Source organism: Pocillopora verrucosa, chromosome 12 (genome assembly GCF_036669915.1).
Source record: "Pocillopora verrucosa isolate sample1 chromosome 12, ASM3666991v2, whole genome shotgun sequence".
NCBI classification, from domain to species: domain Eukaryota; kingdom Metazoa; phylum Cnidaria; class Anthozoa; order Scleractinia; family Pocilloporidae; genus Pocillopora; species Pocillopora verrucosa.
The window spans coordinates 2624449-2650038 of record NC_089323.1 but is presented as its reverse complement, the minus strand read 5'-3'; the positions used below and the strand labels follow the sequence as shown (position 1 = coordinate 2650038).

Genomic DNA, 25590 nt, shown 5'->3' with positions numbered 1-25590 from the left:
ACTTCAGTCCCATCAGCGTGCTCTTGACATAACAGTTAAACTCTTCCGTGAGGAACACCCAGACACAGCTCAAAGTTACTCTGCTCTCGGCGTAACACAACATGCTTTAGGCAATTTCTTATCAGCACTCCAGTCTGATCAGCGTGCTCTTGACATAAGAGTTAAACTCTTCGGTGAGGAACACCCAGACACAGCTCAAAGCTACTTCAACCTTGGAGTAACACAATATGCCTTAGGCAATTTCACATCAGCACTTCAGTCCGATCAGCGTGCTCTTGACATAAGAGTTAAACTCTTTGGTGAGGGAAACCCAGACACAGCTCAAAGTTACTTTTCTCTTCGAAGTAACACAACATTCTTTAGGCAATATCTCATCAGCACTTCAGTCCGATCAGCGTGCTCTTGACATAAGAGTTAAACTCTTTGGTGAGGAACACCCAGACACAGCTCAAAGCTACTTCAATCTTGGAGTAACACAACATGCTTAGGCAATTTGTCATCAGCACTTCAGTCCAAGCAGCGTGCTCTTGACATAAGAGTTAAACTCTTTGGTGAGGAACACCCAGACACAGCTCAAAGTTACTTAAACCTTGGAGTAACACAACATGCTTTAGGCAATTCCTCATGAGGACTTCAGTCCAAGCAGTGTGCTTATGACTTAAGAGTTAAACTCTTTGGTGAGGAACACCCAGACACAACTCAAAGCTACTTCAATCTTGGGGTAACACAACATGCTTTGGGCAATTTCTCATCGGCACTTCAGTTCGATCAGCGTGCCCTTGACATAAGAGTTAAACTCTTTGGGGACGAACACCCAAACACAACTGAGTGTTATGTTTCTCTCGGAGTAACTCAACATGTGTCCGGCGACTTTTTGTCGGCACTTCAGTCCCATCAGCATGCTCTTGACATAAGAATCAAACTCTTCAGGAAAGAACACCTACACACAGCTGAGTGTTACTTTTCTCTCGGAGAAACACAACATGCTTTAGGCAACTTCTCATCAGCACTTCAGTCCAAACAGCGTGCTCTTGACATAAGAGTTAAACTATTTGGGGAAGAACACCCACACACAGCTGAGTGTTACTTTTCTCTTGGAGAAACACGAATTGCCTTAGGCGACTTCTTTTCGGCATTTTAGTCCCATCAACGTGCCTTTGACATCATAGTTAATTCTCCGGGGAGGAACACAATGACACAGCTTAGAGTTACTCTAATATTGGAGTAAGAATGAGGTACTACTCTAACCTTGGCTTGGAGATAGACTGCTGAGCCTTGAGACTCGATCTACGCCAGTTTTAAACATCATAATCACGTGCCAAAAAATTGTAGCGTGTGTATTAGTCGAAAGCATGTCAATCAGAGAAGATAAAAAAGACATTTGGAAATTTATTTTGTTCGTCAGAGCGACAAAGGGCTAACGGTAGAAACTTCAGCTTAGAAACTCTCTACGGTGGCCAATTTACAAGAACAATTAACTCAGTAGATAGATCAAATTATCTTCTTATACTCCCCCACCGACGCAGCCTCACAGGTTCTCTAGTAACCTACTCCCTCTAATAATAAACCTAGCCAAGGGCCCCCTTCCGTTTTAACCTATGTATGAGAATAAACCCCGGTCCCTCTTGGAAGAAAAGTGACATGGATATGCAAATAGTTAAATGACTTTGGATAAGTTTGAACGAATCATTTAGTCTTACAGTTTTTACAACTAAAATAAAAGATATTTAACCGCATGTCAATGTTTTATTGCAAAAACGCCATCAAAAACACTTCATATCTTAATCTGAGTTTATTTGAGAAAAAGAAAAGTTTACAGACTCTTAAATATGAAAAAAGAAAACAGAAAAAGTCCCCACCTTTCAGACCCTGTCTCAAACAGTGAAATTTTTCTCATTAAAAATTTAGGAGCATGCATTTTAGGTTATGGATATAAAAGATGTGAGGATATTTTTTCTTTACAAGCGAGTTCCGTTACCGGAAATGGAAACCAGCAAAAATGGTTTGAGGTATTGGGTATTTCAGACATCTTGAACAGACTTACAGTTACAGCAATGCACAGACTAAGTCCCCTAGTTGCAGAATCAAGGTCTCAATATTCCTGACCCCTCTGCTGTTTGTTTACTACACCATTACTACACGATAGCAAGATTTTACTCTCTTCTCCTGCTACACTGTTGTCATCATCACTCTGTTTCGCTTGTATTTTGAACATCACTCCAAAAAATTCTTTCAGATGCCTCAAAAATTGAATGCTGTTAAAAAGATTGATGGTAGTATTGAAAAATTTTAAAAAATTATCGAGTAGAAAGAAAACAATAACATTGATAATTAACCTACTGTGTACCACCACTAAGCCCTTCCTACTTACTCTTCTCAATTCCCCTTCCTTCCAACTCCTTCCTTTCTTCCTGTCTGTCTCATCTTTCGTTAACTTTAATCCCTTCTTCATCTTCTCTTTTTCCCTTCCTCCCAATTATCTCCCCTCCCTTCCCATCCCTCTCCATGCCTCAACCCTCCCTGTCTTCCTTCTTGATATCCTCTCTAACTTCCCTTTTTCTCGCCTGCCACCCATCCCCTCTCCTTCTTCACCGATACTGATACGAGAGAAAAGCCGACCGATAGGATTCAACAACCGACCGAGACAAATGACACCAAAAAATGCGGGTCTAAAAAACGATAACAGCCAGCTTCTGGGATGAGAATTCTAAAGAAAAGGAGAAAAGGAAGAAGGAACCAGGTCAGGTATGTGCAGTTTCGTTGTTAGGTCGAAGAAATATACTTTTTCTCGAAGCCTCTTTTTCTTAGCTCGCTTTTGCGTTACAATTGATCAATAGAGTCTGATCTGTCGTTAATGAACTGTCCCGCCTCCGCTAAATTATTGGCATGCGAACAATGGCATCATGTGAACAATGGCATAGGTTATTGCTATGTTTACGAAACGTACAATACCTAAAATTTGCCTTCATCTATTCTTGTAGGCTTTGTGCTCCTCCGAAAACTGTTATGCCAGCACGTCAACCAACACCACGAACGTCCCCGACAAAATCGACACCATTACCAGCGCCACTGCCACCACCAGCACCTCTATCACCCAGAGCATCATCTCACCATTATCATGGACACCACTGTCGCCTCTGCCACCAGTTCTTTCACCACTGCCACCAGTACTGTCACCACTTCTGTCTCCAGCACATACTCGTAGTCCGTGTTCGTGGCGTACCGATCCACGAAGCCTTTTCCCACAGAGCCAACCCGACGGCCATTCACAAATAATTTCGTGGCTCCAGCATGTTGCAGAGCTACAAAAACAAATGATGGAGCGGTTGGACACACTAATTTCGCTTCTCAGTGGCACATCAGAAGTAGCTAGCCCCCCTGTCTATTTCTCGGTTTCCGCATTGTAAGAAGATACAATTGTTTCGGTTGAACCTCGAGCGAGAAATCTTTTAGTTTTAATTACAAAGTGCTGGGAAACATCCAAACAGAAAGCAGATTCAAAGCGTAAATGTTTATTCTAATTAAAGTAGAGATGAGTTTTCACCTTTTCTCCAGTCAATTTAGCTGTGTAGCCACTTTCCGTATCCATGTCGTTATGCGCAATTGATAGAGCCACTGACCATGACCAAAGAACTTTTTACCTTTTCCCCTCACATATATCAATTGCTGTTTAATTTCACTTAATGTGTATCTATGCTTGAACAAATTGAATCTTTCTCAGGATTTTGGTCGAGGATAGCTATCTCCAGTGCTAACGCCGAGAGTGGCTCTACAGCCTTTTACAAACGAGCAGCTGAATTACTTCAAATTTGCCTCAGTTGTAGTTAATACGTTCGCCACTGCTTTGCGTCAGACATTCAAATCCATGTGAAACAACAGATTTGGACATCGTCCCGGATATCAACTGTGGGATAACTCCACGGTAGTAAGAAATTTGTTTCTCGCTGAAGAAGGCGGAAAAAGCAAAGTTCCTACACACATATCTCCTATGAAGAATGGGATTGTACCGCTGTGTTCCAGGCCACCATCTATGCAAGGTCCTTCGCTACGCCAGATAACAAAGGTCATTACAAGATACTTAGTGAAATGTACGTAAGGCACCATAAAGTACCTCCCGGAAAGTTCCATCCATCTGTTGTGAGTCCAAGTGGAAATACAGCCGAAACCTTCGCTCTTGCAATTGATCAGCTTCGACTTTTACGAAACTCCCTTTGTCACACAGACAGGTCAGAGATTGACAAACCAACCTTTGACCAATACGTGCAGCTTGCTAAAGAAGCATTCAAAGCTCTTGGAATCATAACAAATCCCATTGATGCCATCGGTGGACTGACAGAGTCTGACTTTTCCACCAAAGAAGTTCGCAAATTGGAAGAAAGTCTTAGACAGGAGACCAGATCATACATCGAGTGTCTCGAAGAACTAAGATCAGGCGTCGAGTGTCTCGAAGAAGTGAAATCAGGTGTCGACAAATTAATAGCACAGGGGAATGCGATAAAAGAAAAAGTTGATGACCTCGCTTTGTTGAAGGGAGAAATAGATGATTTGAAACTTAACATGGATGAAGATCAAACAGGTATAAAGTGATTAAAAGCTTTAAAGAATTTTTTGATTAACAACAATTTAAGATGCAATATGGTAGTCTTATAACCATTAGTTTGGCAGGGAGGAACTGAAAAGAAATAGCAGCGTTTCTGCTCTTTACTCTAGTAATAATAGTTCAACGGGGCAACTTCCAGTTTTCGCAAAAGTGCTTCGTACATGTCTTGAAAATCCTGTCTTCGTCCCTAAGATGAATTTATTCTATAATCAGAATACCACCTTAAACAATCTGTTATCTTTTATTTTAAAACAATTTGTTGAAGAAGTAAGCCGCAGCCACTATATTTACCGGCATCGTGACTCTTGTGGGATGTTGTTAAGATTACAACCTCACGGAAAGAGCAAGAAGCTCATGATTAAAGCTGTGTCCCTAAAACATGATTTCCACATTTTTAATGGTACAGTAAAATGTACTATTTATTATCATTGTTATTTTTCTCTTCAAACTACCGACAAGAGCTCTTTCATGATTGCATCAATTTGCTTCTTTTAAGATTCAAAGCCATTCCTCCCACCATCAAGTCTTCCTTCAAAGGTTCCACACTTCACTAGCCGTCAGAGAGAATGTGAAGACATCAGCAGTCACTTAACTTCCAAACGTTCCCGGATCGTGTCGGTATGGGGCTCGCCTGGTTTTGGTAAGACTTCTGTGGAAACTGAAGTCGGACATCGACTTCAAACTGGTGGACTCCTCGTATAATTCTTCTCCATGAGAGGGCTTCTTTCAAAGGCCGATCTGACCACGCAGCTTCTGAGCTTCTTTAGAAGACACTCCACAAGAGATCAAATTCCTCAGCAGATGTCCATAGAAGAAGAACTTTTTCTCTTTCTAAGAGACATTTCAGGTGAATTTGTGATGATTCTTGACAATGCTGATGAATTACTCGAAAGTGGAGCACCGAATGTGAAGGAGGATTTCATAAACCTTCTAGTAGTCATTCTTAGTCAATTCAAGAATTTAACATTTCTTCTTACCACAAGGGAATCTCTTGAATTTATGGATGTACATTTTGAAGGCCATCAAGCAGTAAGAATAGGGCCATTACACGAGTCCTTCTCTCAAACCTTAGTCGGCGGATTACTTCCTAAAGCGACCGCGTCTGACTGCTCGAAAATTGCGAAAATCTGCGGGTTCGTACCTTTGGCCATGAAACTGTTGTGTTCTTCCATTACTGAAGATAATGCTCAGCCGAGTCAATTTTTAGATACCTTCAAGGAATCAATAGAAAGTAGCCTTTTCGAGCTATTGGACAATCCAGATTATCCAAGCTATCTGCGATTAAAGTTCCTATTTGAATCCTCTTTTCAGAGACTCTCTTTATCTGAAAAAGAAGCGCTGGTATCACTTAGTGTTCTTTCTGGAGATTTTAGCCACTCAGTTGCTACAGCTGTCATGGGTGTAAAAACAACTCTGGAGGCCAAGAAAATCTTGCATAGGCTTCGGAGAAAGTCTTTCCTCGACTCTAGCTCCAAACCTGAGTCATTTTTGATGCATAAGTTGATTCTGTCGTTTGCAAGAGGAAGAGGTCAAGATGAAATGAAAGAAACCATGCTGAACTCCAAAGCACGTTTGTCTGCATTTTACGTCTCTCTTTTCGAGAAGCTAAATAAACAGTTTTTGACAGGACTATCCATGCAAGCATTTATTGATTTCTATGAAGAGAAGCAGAATATTATTCAGAGTCTTATGGAGAGCTGCTCCGATCCTAAGACATGTGACGTTACATTTGGTGTCCTGACAAAGGCGGAAATCTTTCTAGATTCCCTTTTCTGGTGCGAGGGAAAAATTATCGACAAAATTTACGATCGCGCAACTAAAGAAGCTCAGGCGTTTGGAAAGAGCGTGTTCTACAGTCAGTTACTGTTGTCCTTGGCATTCACCGAAGTGACTTGGGGGATACATGGAAGGTCGATGACGCTGCTCTCTAAAGCCGAAGGCCTTTCTTTGTCGGTAGATGATAAAAGAAAACTCCAGTGTTATAAAGGCATCTGTCAACTGGTTTCAGGGAAAATAGGTGAAGGAGCTGAGAACTTACAAAAAGCTCTTTGCTTGGTGGGTGATAGCCCCGAACAACGAATTCTCAGAGTAATTGCACTGCAAATTCTTGTTACTTACTTTCTTTTCAAGAAAAAGAAAGCAATTTCTCTGGAGCTTTACACCACAGCCTTGCATGAATGCAGAGCATTAGAAGACACAAGTCTCCTTGTTATTCCTCCAGTGAATAACAAAGAATTGAGAATGATCGAGGCAGATATGCCAAAGGCAGATGTTACAACCACTCAACCACTTAGATTAGAAATGATATGCGTTGTTAGCAAAGCGACGGAAATGTCCTCTGATTATGAAACAAAGCAAGCAATAAGCAAATCTGTACTAAGGATGTCAAATGAAATAGATAAACAGATCCTTCCACATTCCATTGGTTCATGGACCTTCCAGCGCAACGTCAATTCGACACTTAAAAATGTACTGAATAATCCCGAGGAAGCAACAAAGTTGTGGGACACATGGATAAATTATCATAAAATGACCATAAAACAAAGTGGAAAAGTTAATGCAGGAGATAAAGCTAAACCCAACAAACATCTTGATTTAAATTGGCATCAAGAAGGATTACTAAGAAGCTATTTGGACCGTGGCTGCGCTATTCATCAGATGCAAAACTATCCTGGTGCCATTCAGTCCTTTCAACTTGCCCTCGACATTGCAATAGGACTCTTCGGGGAAGAACACCCAGACACAGCTCAAAGTTACTTTTCTCTCGGAGAAACACAACATGCCTCAAGCGACTTCTCGTCAGAAGTTACGTCTTTTCAGCATGCTCTCAAAATTAGAACTAAACTCTTCGGAAAAGAACATCCAGATACAGCTCAGAGTTACTTTTCTCTAGGAGTAACCCAACATGCCTCAGGCGACTTTTTGTCGGCGCTTCAGTCCAAACAGTGTGCTCTTGACATAAGAGTTAAACTCCTCGGGGAAGAACACCCAGACACAGCGAAGAGTTACTTGTCTCTCGGAAAAACCCAGCACGCCTCAGGCGACGTTTTGTCAGCCCTCCAGTCCAAACAGCGTGCTCTTGACATTAGAATGAAACTGTTTGAAGAAAAACACCCAGAGGAAGCTAAGAGTTACTTTGACCTCGGAGTAGCACAACATGCCTCAGAAGATTTTTTGTCAGCACTTCAGTCCAAACAGCGTGCTCTTGACATAAGAGTGAAACTCTTTGGGGAAGAACACTCAGACACAGCTCAGAGTTACTTTTCTCTTGGAGTAACCCAACATGCCTTAGGCGACTTTTTGTCAGCACTTCAGTCCAAACAGCGTGCTCTTGACATAAGAGTTAAACTTTTTGGGGAAGAACACCCAGACACAGCTAAGAGTTACTTTGACCTCGGAGTAACACAACATGCCTCAGGCGACTTTTTGTCAGCACTTCAGTCCAAACAGCGAGCTCTTGACATAAGAGTTAGACTCTTTGGGGAAGAACACCCAGATACAGCTAAAAGTTACCTTGACCTCGGTGTAACCCAACATGCCTTAGACGACTTTTTGTCAGCACTTAAGTCCAAACAGCGTGCTCTTGACATAAGAGTTAAACTCTTTGGGGAAGAACACCCAGACTCAGCTAAGAGTTACTTTTCTCTCGGAGTAACCCAACAGGCCTTAGGCGACTTTTTGACAGCACTTCAGTCCAAACAGTGTGCTCTTGACATAAGAGTTAAACTTTTTGGGGAAGAACACCCAGACACAGCTAAGAGTTACTTTGACCTCGGAGTAACACAACATGCCTCAGGCGACTTTTTGTCAGCACTTCAGTCCAAACAGCGAGCTCTTGACATAAGAGTTAGACTCTTTGGGGAAGAACACCCAGATACAGCTAAAAGTTATCTTGACCTTGGTGTAACCCAACATGCCTTAGACGACTTTTTGTCAGCACTTAAGTCCAAACAGCGTGCTCTTGACATAAGAGTTAAACTCTTTGGGGAAGAACACCCAGACTCAGCTAAGAGTTACTTTTCTCTCGGAGTAACCCAACGTGCCTTAGGCGACTTTTTGACAGCACTTCAGTCCAAACAGTGTGCTCTTGACATAAGAGTTAAACTTTTTGGGGAAGAACACCCAGACACAGCTAAGAGTTACTTTGACCTCGGTGTTACTCAACATGGCTTAGGCCACTTTTTGTCAGCACTTCAGTCCAAACAGCATGCTCTTGACATAAGAGTTAAACTCTTCGGGGAAGAAGATCCAGATACAGCCGAGTATTACTTCTCTCTCGGAGAAACCCAGTTTACCTCAGGCGACGTTTTGTCAGCACTTCAGTCTTTTCAGCATGCCCTTGAAATCACAATTAAACTCTTAGCGGAAGAAGAACCAAACAAAGCTTAGTGTTACTTTTCTCTCGGAGAAACACAACATGCTTTAAGCGACTTCTCGTCAGGAGTTCAGTCTTTTCAGCCTGCTCTTGAAATTAGAGCTAGACGATAGTTACTTTACTCTCGAAGTATCCCAACATGCCTCAGGCGACTTTTTGTCAGCACTTGAGTCCAAACAGCGTGCTCTTGACATTAGAGACTATTCGGGGAAAACATCCAGACACACCTCAGCGTTACGTTTATCTCGGAGAAACACAAAGTGCCTTAGGCAATTTCTTGTCAGCACTTCAGTTTGATCAGCGCGCTCTTACAGTTTTACAATTAAAATGAAAGATTTTTCGCTTCATTTCAACGTTTCATTGTGGAAACTCGATTAAAAACATTTCATATCTCAATATGAGTTTATTTGAGATGAAGACAAGTTTACATTCACTCTATAATATGAAAAAATAAATAAATTCCCACAGAATCAAGGTCTCAATATCCCTGACTTCTCTGCTTTTTGTTTTTGTTTACACCATAGTCTTGTTAATGTTCGTGTATCCAGCCCCTACACATGATAGCAAGATTTTACTCTCTCCTCCTGCTACACTGTTGTCATCATCACTCTGTTGTGCTTGTATTTTGAACATCGCTCCAAAAAATTCTTTTAGATGCCGCAAAAATTGAATGCTGTAAAAGAGTTGATAATAGCACTGAGAAAATTTTAAAAAAATTATTGAGTAGAAAGAAAACAATAACATTTATCATGACATTGATAATGAACCTTCCACCACCAAGCAATCTTTCCCCTCCCTCCCCACTTACTTTTCTCCATTTCTCCTTCCTTCCAACACTTTCTTTTCTTCCTGTCTATCTCACCTCTCTTTCATCTCCTTCTATTCCTCATCATCTCCCTTTCTTCCCTCTCTTCCTATTATCCATTCGACCTTTCCCCTCTATCTTAGCTGCATTCGTCTTCATTTCCCATCATCCTCTACACCTCACCTCCCTGCCACCCTGTCCCTCTCCTTCTTCCTATCTCCCCTCTCTTCTTTATCTTTTCCTTCCTCATCATCTCCTCTCCTTCTCTCTTTCCCTCTCCACCCCTCTGTCTCCCTCCATTTCCCCTCCCTCCCTCCCTGTCCTCCTCTAAATTTCTCTCCCTCCTCCTGCCCCCCTGCTACCTCATTCCCCTCCACTGTGCCCTCCATATACCCCCTACAATGCTTCTATCCTCTCTCCATTCCCACTCCCTCCCCGTCTCCTCCTTTGTGTCCTCCATCATACTCCCTAACACTGCCTCTTCCCACTTTTCAATCTCTCTGTTTCTCCTCCTTCTCCCTTCTCTCCTTTTTGCAATTGAATGAGAGCCAGACTGATGCCAAGCAGTTAAAAAAATCTTTCCAAATAACACACAACAGATCATAACTCCAGCAAACAGAAAATTGTGTGAATTTATTTACTCTTTTCACTGAGAGACATTATCAACTACTTACGTATATGGAGTCAGTGGACCAGTGAGAATTTTAGAAACATCCCTTTGTCCCAGAATCATGTAAAGGAGAACAACACTCTGATGGTGAGAGTCAACACAGCCTCCCTATCAAAGGAGAAAGATAAATAATAATAGTGAGTCTCATTTCAGAATATACAGCTATACTTAAATCATTTTAAAAGCTAGTATGAGTGTAAGCCTGATCACCAGCTGCCAAGAGTTCTTAATGAAGTGCATTTTGATTGAGTGTCATACATCCAAAACTGAAAGCAATCACAGTAGCCAACCAGAATAAAGGAACATATCATGAGCCGATGAAGGATCCAAGTATAAACCTTACCTTGTAAATTTCTTCAAGTAACATTTCAGCTGCCTGTTTGCCAAGATCCTCAGGGACAACTGGCTGACCCTCCCCTTCTGGGGTAGATGATGTCTGAACACTTAGCATGGCACCAGTTGTTGATTCTGCAACTAATGAGATCCCAAACCCTGGTGACCTGGAGGAAGACATTTTTAATCATGATTATCATTAATCTGATGACTAATGGTGTACCATGCTTATGACAAAAGAACACATTGCATCTCTGGTTTTAAGAGACTCTGAAAAGCTTGCTTATCATAATGTCTCCAGCACAACAGAAGTGCACTGACTCGGTTGCATTAGCAAATCTGGGCGCGAGATCTAGCAAGTGCTATAACTTTGCCTTCTTGGACAAGACACCTTACTCTCACAGTTCCTCTCTCTGCTCAGGAGTATGAATGGGTACTGATAACTTCTTAAGTAAATCTAAAAAATGCCAAGGGCAATTTACAATGGACGGTCACCCCTTACAGGGGAGGGGGAGGAGTAGTAAAACTTCTTATAAATTTTGCCACTTTGGATATTAAGAAATATGGTTGTCGTCTTCTCATGAGCACAGAACAAAGAAAAAATTCTGAGTCCCCATGAGGAATTGAACCTCAAACCTTCAGATTCCACACTCCCATGCTCTACCACTGAGCCACAGAGACTCTAAGGCCCATTATGAATTTCATATATGACACATATCCTGCACTCTGCTAGGATCAGCAATGTTGATAGCACCACATTTTGTAAATAGAAGAAGAAACATGGTAAGCTTTATGCTCAGTAAGGAAATATAGAAAGATAATTTTTTGTCTTGCTATGGATATTTACTGCATGAATAATGGTGAAACATGCTGATTCCCCGGTAAAAAAGTTAAAGGTTTGTTATAAAATGACATACTTTCCAGATTGACCTCCTTTGCAGTGATCTGTATAAATGTAGATATCGGACACAAACTGGTTCAATACACCACGCACTGCGTCAACCACTCTCTTACAAATAGCTGGAGAAACTCTCATAGCATACCTGTTTAAGGTTTGGTTAAGGCAAATCAACTTTTTTCCAAAAAAAAATAGTGGTCTATGTGTAATGGTCTCTGTAACAGCAAAAATGTTATCACAAAAACTTGAAATATTTTTTATTGAGACAGCAACAATACTAGTTGTAGAAGTAGTAGGTTGAAGCTAATAACATAAATTATTTAAAACTGCCCCAAGAGCAACTTTTGGTAAACTGACTCAAAAAGTGATAACACATAAAAGAAACTGGCTTTAAAAACAAGAGGACTATGAAATAACATGCAGTATGGAAATGTGAGAAAAGGTGTGCCTGACGAGGAAAAACGCTAACAAATTTAACAAAAAACACTTACAAGGGGGTATGAAAAATACAAAGAATGAAATAAGTCCAAACAAATTACATGAAAAATAATCAGCAAGCACTTTGATCTTGCAGTCCCTGTAATATAGCTATAACACTTATACCAAGGGAAAAAGTAAAGGATACGCAAGGCCTCTTATTCTTTTTATCTTGCCAGGATCTGTGAATTGTAATGGCCGCAAGTTTCTCCTCACAGGACAAGAGAATACCACCTCCCCTCCTCCCTCTGGAGGTGCTCCCCTTTTCACAATCTGTAACAAAAAAAGTCAATGAAATGATAATACATGTATTTCATCATTTTCTGAACAGCTATGTACATTAATTGCAACAAATTATAAAAATCGATTAAAAAGGAAAAGAGTTAAAATCCCACGGGATTGTTTTGGACACCAACTTTGCCCCAATTCAATTGTTTTGGTACAAAATATGGCCCCTGTAATGTTCAGTAAGAATGATCTATTGCAGTCCTCTTTCCTCTACTAACCAGAAAAAAAGCACTTTCACATTACTTTTTAACTCAAAATTAATTATTCAAAGACACGTACTTCATCTTTGTCTTTATATGGTGAATAACTTTTTATCCTAAATTAAGGGGCACTATATGAGGTATCTAGATGTGCCTCTCCCCTCTGCTCTAATATTTAAATGTACAGAATTAGAATTGCCTAGCTATTATGGTGACCTTGTTGATTACATGACTTAAATTACTACTTCATGGAGTAGAGATTTATTTAACCATGTTGAAAGGGGCAGCTGATTCATATTATTTAACTTTCTTTCCAGCTAAGTTCACTAATGGTACGATTAATGCATGACTCAATCTTTTGCATGTGTTAAAATTCTACTTGGAAAATCATTAATAATGATAATATTAATAATAATAATTATAATAATAAAATTCATTAATAATAGCTAATGATACCTTTAAATCTAAGCCTTCATCATCCACCACAAACTTCTTTACCAGAGGGAGAGTAACTGTTTTAATGATGTCAACCTAAAATAACATCATTCAGCAATCATCAAATTCTAGGAAAGGCACATTTCTGAGAAGTAATCTAATTATGCACCTCTATACAAGCTCATTTTCCATCTTATTTTTGTCTACACTGTTAGCTTTGAAATGAGAGTTTTTACAAAACAGAGAGTAACTGGAAAATATTAACACAAAATTTGAATTAACATTTGATCTTTTTTGCATTTAACTCTTTACAATCTCACATCAGTATCCATATTTGACATACTGTTTGATTCTTTATATATTTGCTTTGGTGATGACAAGGAAAATTTGTCCAATAGTCAAAGCTTCTTGTGTTGGCGATCATTTCTGTTATTCTCATGATCTTCTTGAATTATACAGCAGTGTACTTTAAGGAGAAGTTAGAAGCTCATCACTCTGAGGGCTTAAAGGGTCAATTCTCCGCAATAAAAAAATATGATATTATTTCTGGCTTACTGTTGGATCATGTCTGTCATTTGTTATTCCTTTCAGAGTAAGTCTGATAGGTTTCTTGCAAAATGGTGCCAGCAGTACCACTGCTTCTAGGTAATAACCAATGGATCTTTGAGGATTACAGTCATGGTCAATGGTTCCTCCAGTTAACAGGCCAGGTTTATAAAACAGCATTGTACCTTTGGAAAAGGAAACAAAATATCCAAACATAAGGATAACATAGCTTTAATAATTTGGCCCCATTAGGAAGGGGGGGGGGGGTCCAGGTGTCCCCTATAGTATTAATGTTTGGCTTAAACATCCTGTATCCTATTACTTCCTGTAGTTTCTATCCTAAAATTCAAGTTTACATCCCGGAATATAATTATATTTTAAATATCCCTTTAATTTTTTCCTTAAGTATCCCGTATCCCTATAATGTTTTATTCTGTATCCTGATAACCCCTAATAGGACCTCTATAATGGACATTACCTGGCCGGGCAGTGCTATCATTCATTAAAATCTTATAAACAAATAACAAAAAATTATCTGATAAATTATCTGAAGACTTACCTGTTTCATTAATTTCTATTCGTGATCCGTTTGTTACCTTGTCCAGGAGCCGTATAAAGCTTGCTTCAAAGTCTTTAAAGGGTTACATAGACAGCAAAAATTCTCAAATTAGACAACAAAACACGAAGCATATTTTATATAAGTTTTTTAAAGCCGAAGTCAGCAGCTGAAAGGGCTGTGATTTCTTAATCAGTTCGATAATGGACGCACCTTTCAGTCCAGGATCGTCTTCAACAGCTCTTATGTTTTTTATTTTCACCGATTTACCGCTAAGCGTCGCCAAAACAAGTCTTTGTCGGAAAAAATTACAACCTTCGTATGTCAAATCAGCCGCCATGTTGAAAAACGCACGTGGGTGACCTTTCCACTCGTCATATATCACGTACTCTTTTACTTTGTATTTTGCTGCTGGACAGGTAACTTACGTTTTCGTTCAAAATGGCGGACGACGATTTGGAAGGTCAGCATTAGATTCCATCCACCAAAACCACCTTGGTCGAGAGGGACTGAGATGGAATGATGGACAACTCATGACTTGTTCTACTAATTGAAAATTACGAAGCTACGACAACATGCCGACTTATCCCGATGACCTAAGTGTATCATTTGTTTGGGAAATTGCGTCAAAACTTTTTACTCAAGAAATGGTAAGTATTAATTTATTGTTCGATTGTAGTATTATAAAACATTTTACGCAATTTTATGCAGATATTTCACGTATTTAAAAGGTGCCCAGATGTTACGTAGTTTTGGTGGATGTCATTAGGGAACATCCACCAAAACTTTGACCAAAACCATCAACAATATATTTTTTAAATTTTATCTATAGCCACTATTAGATGTTCAGGGAGACAAAAGATTTATACCACTAATTAGCAGTTAGTGCTCTGGCTAATTATTTTTTATGGTGCACAATTGCTGACCGACCAAACGTTCATAATGATTATCATAACTCTTAACACATAGAATAAAGTGGTTTTGGTGGATGTTTCTCTCCATCCACCAAAACCACCATAGCAATTTCTGCTACTTCCTTACAGAAGACTGATGTGACCTGCTATTTGGAGTACATAACCACAATCTATTTCTTTGTATGTAGAGATATTTTGCAAAGTTCTTGAGTCAGCACCTTTTATTATTGAAACCATAATCATAACATGGTGCACAATATAGAATACAAAAGGTTCTGGTGTGGTAATCATGTAATCTTGAAACAGGAGAGTTTTTAACTGACTTAAACTGATTTAAACAGACATTTGCAACAAAATTCCAGGTCCAGAAATTTCTTCCACTTTTTCCGCTAAAATCATAACCTTTAAGTACAACAAATCAGCACATTAGTAATTGTTATCAGGGGTCTGAAAATCCTATAAATCTTTCACATTTATTTCAAGTAACCTTTAATTTCACATGGATGAATAAGTATATGCTCAAGATGCAGAATGTCTTACATTTTACAAACTATTTCCCTTTTTATGGATAGACAGTGAAAGGCCTTTGCCACATTGGTGAATCAAACCATTGTATACCATGCATTTTGTGATAATTGTCTGTTTTTGCTCACAATATCCAGAAAAATGGAGGGGATAAATTTAAATAGCAAATTCTATTAATGGTTAAAATTGAATAACATTGGAAGATCAAATTAACTTTGTACTGTTTAAAATTCAGTTTTGGTTTCTTGCTTATTCCAGCCTCTTAATATTCAAAAGCATTCCTTGTCATTTTTGTGTTCTTCTGTGTACATAACTTGAAAAATAAACACAGAGAAAGGAAACCACAAAGGATTAAACTTGAAGCTAAAGCAAAGTTTAAGTTGAGCCATAGCTGATCCAAATACTGAGCGCTTTGTATTGTAACCCATTTAGCAGTAAAGTTTATCTATATGTCTGCCAGCTTGCCACAAGTCTTACCCCTCTCCTTCAAAAGTCTCTATAAATAAATTTTTCTTTGTGGCCCCTAATTGATGATAAGTATATTACAGCTCCTCAATTTTCCTCTCTCAAGACAAGGTTACTCTAAATTTAACAAAGTAATGGACTTGATAAAACTCAAACTATAACTCAGCTGGCTGCTACTTGCAACCTTAATTTCTAGATATCAGTATACAATAATCAATATGTTATAAATAAGAACCCTAATGCTTAATTTTGCAGTGATCACCTTCCTCCTTTTCATTTGCAGACCAGACTGGAACCTATATAGGTGTGTTTGCTTGTTTTGAGTGGGGATGGAAGAAAAGGAGTCATGCCGCATATCTGATTTATTAAATCGCATTTGTTCTGTTTATACATGAGTAGAACTACCTTGTTCTCTGAAAAAAATAAAATTTCTCGCATTTTTATCTGTGCTTTGCAGTCAAACTTCCTTGTGTCTTGGACAAGAAATCTTATTTTCTTGAAAACAAAATCTTTGTTTCCAGCCTTCTGTAATAGGTAAATATAACATTGTAAGATGAGTGACAGTGTATTTCTCAAGTTAATTTTTGGAATGTGACAAAATGGAAGTGTCATAGCGTGATAAGGAGCAAACATATGATTGCTTGATAGAATGCAAAAAATGCAGAATTGCATATATTTTCTCCTTTGTCAGCAGCATATGTTAGTGAAAAGTTCTTATAATTGTTAACTTCTAAACCATCTTCAATTTAGCCAAGATTGAACTGTTATCACGTTTGTCATAAAAGTATTCTGAGATCAATGTCATATGACCCATTCATGTATTTGACCTTTCAAATTAGCAAGCCATAGTTGACAGAAACACAAAGGTTGAGGATAAAAAGAAATTATTATATACAGTACTTCTTCTGCATCTTTTCGTTTCCTTTTCTCTCCAGCTGTTCTATCTATGCCGTGCTGGCAATTGAACACTTTCCTTCCCAAAATTAGGAAAGGCACACCAGTAAAAAACGAATTTTTGCTCCTTAAATATCTCATGCATCTTCCCCCAGTATTTTGTGACTTCTGTCCGAGGAAGGAGGTGTAAGCATTAAATTAACCCGAATGGTTCCACGATTGTGGTATCATCCAAGCCATGCCAGAGGACTTGAACTAGACAAACTAGTGAGAATGCACAATAGCGATAGCAAAGCTTTGTAATGCGAAAGAGCTATATCAATATATATAAATATATGTTCCCGAAACCTTTGACAGCTTTAAAGAAAGAAAACTTCGTCGTCAATCCTGTTTCAAATTCCGCAATAAGTTTAAGCGCCTCATCAACAGAATTTACGTATCCTAAATTATCTGCATGTCTACCATCAATGGTTCGAGACTTAAAATTCTCGCTATGCTGTTTCTGTTTGTTCCTCAAGAATCATGGGATTTACAGCTTCGGATGTTCGGCTACATCACTTGCGGATTTCCGAGAATCTTCGGTTATGTTTTGCAAGTTATTAAATATTCTATCTCAGTCCCTCTCGACCGAGGTGGTTTTGGTGGATGGAATCTAATGCTGACCGATTTGGAAGGGTGAGTGGCAATGACATTCCAAATCAGCGAATCTTGAGATCTTTTCCGCTGTGATTCACTTGTAGACAACTACATACCGAATTCACGTTTTTTCGCATTTTATATGTCGATCAAAAGTCATTTCTTGTCGCAGTGGTTGATAACAGTGGAAACGAAGCAATCGTTGTCTAATTTAATTTCTAACAGCAAAAGTCGCGATGGAGAACTTTCTCGATTTTCTTCCAGGTATGATGATGACCTCGATGAGGTCGAAGAAGAAGACCACTTTGAAGATGTAGATGACTTAGAGGTAAGCTTTCTAGCCATTATTTTCTGAATAAGTTAATTTAGTGGATCTACCATAATTTTGACAACGCACGTGTAATTTCGGTTACATTTGAGTCAAACATCACTTACTGATTATCAGAATCAAATAAATGGAAATTTTTAGTTTGATATAGTAACGATACTCTCAGAGAGGATAGTAATGATCTTTTTCCCGACAATGTAGAATGACGTCCCAGTTTGAAGGCACTTACATTTCTTTCAAACTCAGAAAACCATCGTGTCCGGAATAATAATTTGTCATGGCCAATCATATTTGAGATCAGGATGTGTAGGCAAAATTAAATACTAGAGTACAAGCTAATCAGCGCTTACTGCGTGAGGCTGAGATTTCTCACACCTGACTGATGGCTGGCTGCCATGTTTTCTTGCATAGATCAAATTTTATAAAGTAATATTCACTCTGAAGTTCATGGTTTTCTGAGTTTCACAGTAATCAAAAGTGGTAAAATACTTCTTTATAGCTATTTTCCTTTTCTGGTGGAGGTTGTATCTAATATCCTACTGTGTTTTTTTTTTTCAGCCAACAGAAGACACAGATAATATTGACATTTTGCCCACAACAGGTATGGTTTGCAATAACTTTTCAACAGTGTTCTATAAAATCTCAGTTAAATAAGGTAATCTACTAGAACAAAGCCAAAAACTCGAGAGGTTGTGGCCACTTAGCCTTAAAGAGTTAACCATGTTAATTATAAGACACAGGATGAGAAAATGTTTCTTGCATTTCATTTTATTCAAGTAGGGAAGTTACATGATCCTTCAAGGTTGCTACTACAACCCTCATAAGTGAATTTCCCACAATGTCAGGCTGAAGAAAATTTAATAACAATTATTGGACATTTTAATTGCTTAAATGTAATGTTAATTCACACTTTTTTATGTCAATTTGCAGAAGAAAGCCAAGAACCAACAAAAAGAATCACAACACAATATATGACAAAATATGAGAGAGCAAGAGTATTAGGAACTAGAGCTCTACAGATAAGGTACTTGACCCTTTAACTCTCAGAAGTGATTAATATGTAAATTCTCCCTGTAATATCCATACATTATTCAGCAAACAGGTCATGAGAATACTCAAACTCATCAGGTACAAGATATTATATTACCTTGATTGAACACCAAATTCTTGTAACCAATTAACAAGGAAATGTGTTGCCGCAAGAGGGGAGAATTAACAATCAGATCTTGGGAGTTAAAGGGTTAGTTTACTCAACAAATAAAGATTGTTAAAGACTTAATGGCAGGGATAGAGATCTTGAGTTATACTTTGGCTACAGACTATTTCAGTCCATTCTGGCAAGAACACAATTTTAGGAACTCAATTTTATCTGTTGTTTCCAGTATGGGTGCCCCTGTTATGGTGGAACTTGAAGGTCAGACAGATCCTCTACAGATAGCCATGAAGGAACTCAAGTAAGAATTTTAATGAATTTTTTTTAACCCTTTAACTCCCAGAAGTGATTAACATAAATCTTCTCCCTACAATATCCATACATTCTTTAGCAAACAAGTAATGAGAATATTCAAACTTATCAGGTAGAAGCTGCTATCTTGATCTAGCACCAAGTTCTCATAACTAATTAACAAGGAAATGTGTAGCAGCTACAGGGGAGAATTAACAATCAGATCTTGATTGTTAAAAGGTTGACCAGAGTATTTAAGCCAAAACTTACAACGTAAGTAGGTTAACAGCCAGTACCAAGTTGCCTCAGCAATGTAATCCAAAGAGAGCTTTTAACATCTCTACTTAGATCTCTTTTTTGTGAGAGTTGATGTGTGCTAAACCAGAATAAACTTCCACATGGAAATCAAGGGTTACTTATTTATAGTGGCCCGCATAGCCGATGGGATTGCAGTGTATGTGATATAATGCATGCAGATTTATTCATTAGACTATATGATAACTGAACCTGGAAAAATAATTGCAGGAGCACATCAATTACAGAAGTTGTAGGCCTCTTAATTCTTTTTTGATATTATATCAGAGCAACAAACATCCCCATTATTATTCAGCAATATCTTCCAGACAATTTAAAGCCACAAAGACTGGGCGATAGATGAATTTATCATCACAGAATAAAACTGCATTGGCGGTAGTTTAGTTGTCAGCAGTTATTTTATGTTTTTGATGTGCTTCTTTGTTCATTTTATGTCATAAACTAAAATTCTTCATTTTCCTTTTTTTTTTCACCCCACCCATGAGAGTTCTGTACATCTGCAAGGTTTTATATCAGGGTTACACTCAAGTGGAGGAACAAAATTTTCTGAGAGAAAAAAAAGTTTTCATCTGATCATGTTCATCCAATATTCTGCTAATGTTGTGACATTTTTCACGATTATTCGATGCCTGTGCAGTCAAACATTTAATGTTGATTCTTGTTCAAGTCCAGCCACTGAACCTTAAAAATTTTGAATTTTTAAAAAATGTTTGGCATCCAACTCTTGGGTTTTTTTTTTTTAACACATTTATTCCCAAGATCTTATTGTTAATTCTCCCTTCTGGCTGCTACACATTTCCCTGGGAATTACTTAGCAGAATTTGGTGTAAGATGGAGATAACAACTTCTACCTGATAAGTTTGAATTTTCTCACTATCTGCTTGCTGGATATTGCATGGATATTTTAGGGAGAAGTTACATTTTAATCACTTTCAGGAGTGAAAGGGTTAACAAAATGTTTTCCTTAACGTGCATGTAATAAAAGGAAGGTTACATAAACTGTTAATCATATCTTGATATTCAAATAGAGAACTATTATGTAATATTTGTTACAATTCCAAATATAGGAATTTAGAATTGAATACCTTATTTCGTCAATGAACTATTCTTAAAAAAGAGCTCTAAAATAATAACCAGTCTCAGGAAGCCTCCCCCCCCCCTGCTCCACAGCAAATTATTGCATTTTCTTTTCCCATTTGTGACCTGGCCCTATTCATTTTTGCTGCAATTTTTATTTTTATTTTAAATAGATTCTTCAGGAAGCTCCACCTGTAACCTCTGTGTGCCCAGCTTTGTCTAAAGAGGACCATATTGTATGTGCAGTAAATCATTTAAATGTGCAGTAAATCAGAAAATGAGGTCAAAAGATTTGAAAGACCTCAATTTCTCCAAAGAGGATGTCATTCCTCCAGGGTTTTACTAACTGGAGGCGAAAGTAAAGAAGTAGCACCACCTTTCTTTTTGGCTATAGAGCAACAGCTGAGGCAGCTAGCTGCAACAAAAACTTGGTACACTAACAGAAATGACAAGATAGTTAAAGACCCAAGTTTCACTAACTTGTAACAATTAGTGCTTTTGTTACATCTGGGGAGTCTGCAAAACAAGTGCCATTAGTGATGCCTTAATGTCCTCAAAGAAGAAGAGAGATTACAAGGAGGTTAGTATACATATAACTCCCTTTAAATGCTCATTCTTATCTTTTTAAAAGGAAAATAATGGTTAGAGTACTCTTCAAGTGCAATTTCTAATATCAAAACCGAAGTTACCTTGACAGCCAATTGGAACAAAGGAAAATGTACTCATGTAAAGACAAAAAAAACTCTCTTTGAATGCATTATTGTTCCTTTATCTATCAGATTTTTAGAGAGATCATCCATCTTCTACCTGGGGAATGGCTTCATGTGCAATTTGTTACAGCAGATTTTGACAAGGAATTGTGGGGAGCACTTCAGTCTGTTGTCCTACATGTAAAGCTGCAGGGATGTCCTCTTCACTGGACCCAGTTGGTTTGGAAAAAGGTAAACTGAATTTGTCAAGTTAAGTTTCATGCACATGTATCATCATCTGAGCTCCTTACACCAACAGAATTACAGTTTTAGGCCATCAAGCTCTTTGACCAACCTTCTCATTTCTTATCAGCCACCCAGACATGCTCCTCCTCTTTCACTCTTACATGTGCCCTTCCCAATTGTCTGGGACAAGTTTGTCTTGTAAAAGACTGTTTTAAATAGAAAGTGATTGATGATTTCCTCCTCTGGTTGTCAAAACATTTATTGCTGTCAGTCTTTTTCATGACAACTCTCACCTGGACGACTAGACCATGTGAGCAATATTTTATTTGCAATATATGAGCAACAACAATTTGCTAACAATGGTATCCAAATGAACACCAGGATTGCCTAACCTCAGGGGCAGGTTCATGCATGGTTTATCTTTGTAATAGGGCAAAATGCTTAGTCGAAACAAGCTTCACATTTGTTTATTTTTAAGTCAGATGCTTACAAACCTTTTTTAATTAGAGATTTTATTATGCTCTCCATCAATGTAAAGACTAAAATTTTTTTGGCTCATATTTTTATCAGATGCAAGATCTTGGTCTGCAAGCACTGTGCATTGAGGATAATGGTATGCACAGGTACATTAGAAAACTGCTTGTATTACCCTTACAGCCTGGCAAAGAGATTTCTGCTCAGTTCCAGCAACTGAAACTACAGGCAACCACATAGACACCTCAGGAACTAATAAAATACATTGAAGACACATGGATCACTAACATTGCATACCCCATTAGAGATTGGTCTGTTTATTGTCAGCCAATGAAAACAATGAATGTCATTAAAAGCTGGCCGAAGGCTCTCAGTGGTGAAACTGGTAGGAAAGACCAAGTTCCTTTTTACACTCTAGTTCAGTCACTGCATCAAGTGGCCCAACTTTCTGTTCAAAATGTGCAGTTAGTAAGTGAAAAAAATTTGATCAGGATTCAACAGCAGGATTGCCATCACTTGCAGTCACAGATCAGTCAGTATTGGACTGAGTTTAGGAAAAGAAAATAACAGCAGCAAAACTTCTAAAGGTCTGTTCCAAGCTCTATGGGCCATCTCAAACTGAGTCTTGACTTTCATACATCATGAGATTTTTGTAATTCATTAATAAGCTTGTATTTATTTCTAACACTGATGTTATATATACCAGCAGAAGCTTAGAATCGACTGGTAATGTGTAGAAGTTTATTTGCCATGATTTTTTAAAAATTTATTTTATCATAATCAAAATGTCCTGTTTTTTGCATTCAGTTTTGTATCTTGTAAAAAGTATTTTTGGGAAAATGTACGTAGCAGTTGTGTATGAGAAATATTATCATTAAACACACATGAAGGGGAATGTTGTTTATTTATTGGTCGTGGTAGATGTGTCAAAATCTTTTACAGCAGTGATGAGTTTCTTTAACTTTTCCAGAAAATATTTTTACCTAGGTTAAAAAGAAATCTAATATATTACAGTTCAACATTATTGAGCATTAACGATTACTGCAAATTATTAATCTTTTAATATTTATTATTTCTACAGTGTTGCAATACATATTGTAAGATGTACTACCACTGTTAATGTTGGAAACATTTTTTGTAACGAGTATCATAATTCCAGTGTACAAGGTTGTAAGTGTTTCTTCGTTGTTGCAAGAAGAATTATTAACATATTGCATTGCCTAACTTGAGTATGGCAGCAGTGTAATATGGAAAGAGGGGAAAATTCTATAACTTAAGATAGCCACAGATTATCCGAACAAATTGACTCGTTACACAGTTTGGTCTCTGCCCTGCCACATGTTACAAAACAAGCCTAAACATTTGCTGCAGGGAACATCCAAGAAAGTGTCTTCTACCTTGTTTCTACCTTGTGTGCCATTTACTCGCGCGACTGGTTCCCAGGGTTCTGCCTTCCCCCATGGAGATAGAGGCTTGGCAACGAGGTTGTCACTCGTGGCCAATCCAACGCAAATTCCAATTCGACCTGGAAACAGTGGTCACCTCCAAGCATGTCCACTGGTAAATTAAATTCTTATCATGATTATTATGATTATTATTATTATTGATAAAACTACGATCAAATATAACTTTATGGATAAGACTTCTTAATCAGATAACTGCGCTTAGTGCGACCTCCAAAGAATCTGACTGAAAAAGTGACCATGTTAATAAAAGACTGAGTCTCAATACAAGAGGACTGCATATTTACCTACAGTACGAAAGTGTGTTAAAGAGAGGGTGTAACTGACGAAAGACGATGACAAACTGAACAGAAAACATTAACGAGGAGGTGTAAGAAAAGAAAGAAAAGAAAAGGAAAATAAATAGTTGTAAAACTAATTAAAAGACGCTTAGATCTTGCACTGGTAGTTATGAGAGAAGTCTCTGATGAACGAGATTTGTGTTTATTAACATTTCTGAGGCGATACTGTTGTTTTTGAAAAGCCTGTTTGGAAGTACTAGAAGACTTTTCTGGAACCTTGATCACTTCCAACGATGATTTCACGAGGGGCGAAAATTGCATTGGGAGCATCGTTCTGTTTCGCTTCTGCTATCATTTTCCTGGTTCATGAAATGCAAACTGCTGATCGTAAGAGGCTCAGAGAAGGTGTGATCAGAGATTTAGAAAGACAAGAGAAAAAGAGGAGAAACCTTGAAGAGTTAGAACAACAGATCGAACCAACAAAGAAGTTACAAGAACAGAGAAACAAGTGATCTGTAATTTCCTCACTAAGAGAACTTCACAGAACTTTGTAGGGATCATAACTCAATTGTCTTATGGCTTAAATAAATAAACTGTGCAGTTTTGTTAATTCAAAAGTGAAGCGAAGATATAAGATCTATATGAGACAGAAAATTATTTAAAGTAAGCTTGCGAGATCTTGTTTCAGTCACTTGGTATGGTCACGTTACCAAACGATTTAGAGTAAAAATTATTGTTTTGTATGATTTGCTGAGGTTTTCTGTTTATATCGTCACCACTGACTGACAGCCTGGCACAAGTTACTGGTTCTTTCACTTTGATCTAAGAATAGTGGTGATTTGCGTTCTCGAAGATAGCGTATAAAAAAGGATGGATTTTTTCCTCTTGTTTTTTTTCAGGCGAGCACAAGCCGAACGCGGGTCGAACCAGAAACGCGCGTAGTGTGGAGCGTGAAAAAAAATCGTTCCTACTCTATCGCGTGTTTTGCTTAATGCTGCTTGCTTGAAAGATGTAAGACAAATATTAGACTGGAAAACTCAAAAAGCGTCTGCCCTAGATGTAAGATTTGCAGATTGTAACTTTCAAGACTAATGCCCCATTCACACCAAAGCTTAAACATGTTTAAAAGTTGTTTTGTTAAACACAGTTTAATTTTTTTTTCTTCATAGAAACTATTTAGCCGAATATTTTTGACTTAAATGTAGCACATTGGAAATGCAAGTTAGCAAGTACTTGAATCAAATGGAAAATCAAGTTTTTCAGTTCTCTGTTTATAATTTTCATTCAATGAAAACCAGTTTAACAAAACATGTTTTGCTGGTGTGAATGGGGTATAAGTTAGCAAATTTTGAAGAGCATTGTTCAGGTGGCCATGTTTATTTCAAAACGGAAATTGAACAATACTAAGTGTATTGTCTTGATTAAAAGGGAAATTTCCCTTCTTAAAGTGTGCTTGACCTGTAACATCACTCTACATCTCACGAGAACAATAAACTCTTCATTGCATAGGCATTTAGCATATTAAGGGTTTAAAGCTTCCGTGTGGTATGAATAACAAGTCATAACACGTCAACCAGTCTTTGGAGTAATTTCACAGTTCGTCCACTAATCAAAAAGATAATCAGTTTGTGCGCCTGCCATCATGACACTTCCCGT

The 25590-nt window shown here is 38.1% G+C and overlaps 2 protein-coding genes and 2 pseudogenes across 2 annotated transcripts in view; 3 read left to right on the top strand and 1 right to left on the bottom strand.

The window, feature by feature from the left end:
• Positions 1-25590, top strand: part of LOC131783209 (uncharacterized) — a 227665-nt gene that overhangs the window by 64257 nt on the left and 137818 nt on the right. The gene's annotated exons all lie outside the window — the stretch shown is intronic.
• LOC131790875 (RNA 3'-terminal phosphate cyclase-like protein) lies at positions 9372-14554 on the bottom strand. The gene is made up of 9 exons (XM_066159828.1): positions 14397-14554; positions 14187-14258; positions 13637-13812; positions 13103-13177; positions 12307-12431; positions 11701-11826; positions 10794-10950; positions 10455-10558; positions 9372-9648 (listed from the first exon to the last, which is right to left on the bottom strand). The coding sequence occupies exons 1-9, from the start codon at positions 14521-14523 to the stop codon at positions 9489-9491; spliced, it is 1122 nt and encodes a 373-aa protein (XP_066015925.1). The 5' UTR covers positions 14524-14554; the 3' UTR covers positions 9372-9488.
• LOC136276893 (DNA-directed RNA polymerases I, II, and III subunit RPABC2-like) lies at positions 14625-20460 on the top strand (annotated as a pseudogene).
• LOC131787462 (uncharacterized) lies at positions 20185-23200 on the top strand (annotated as a pseudogene).

What these genes read in the sequence shown, in the direction of transcription:
- LOC131790875 (XM_066159828.1), bottom strand. Translation starts at nt 14,523, where the DNA reads ATGGCGGCTGATTTGACATACGAAGGTTGTAATTTTTTCCGACAAAGA. An exon ending in ATGACAGACATGATCCAACA is followed by an intron (nt 13,178 to 13,636) that starts GTAAGCCAGAAA and finishes ATGTTATTTTAG; the next exon opens with GTTGACATCATTAAAACAGT. An exon ending in TACTTGAAGAAATTTACAAG is followed by an intron (nt 10,559 to 10,793) that starts GTAAGGTTTATA and finishes CTCCTTTGATAG; the next exon opens with GGAGGCTGTGTTGACTCTCA.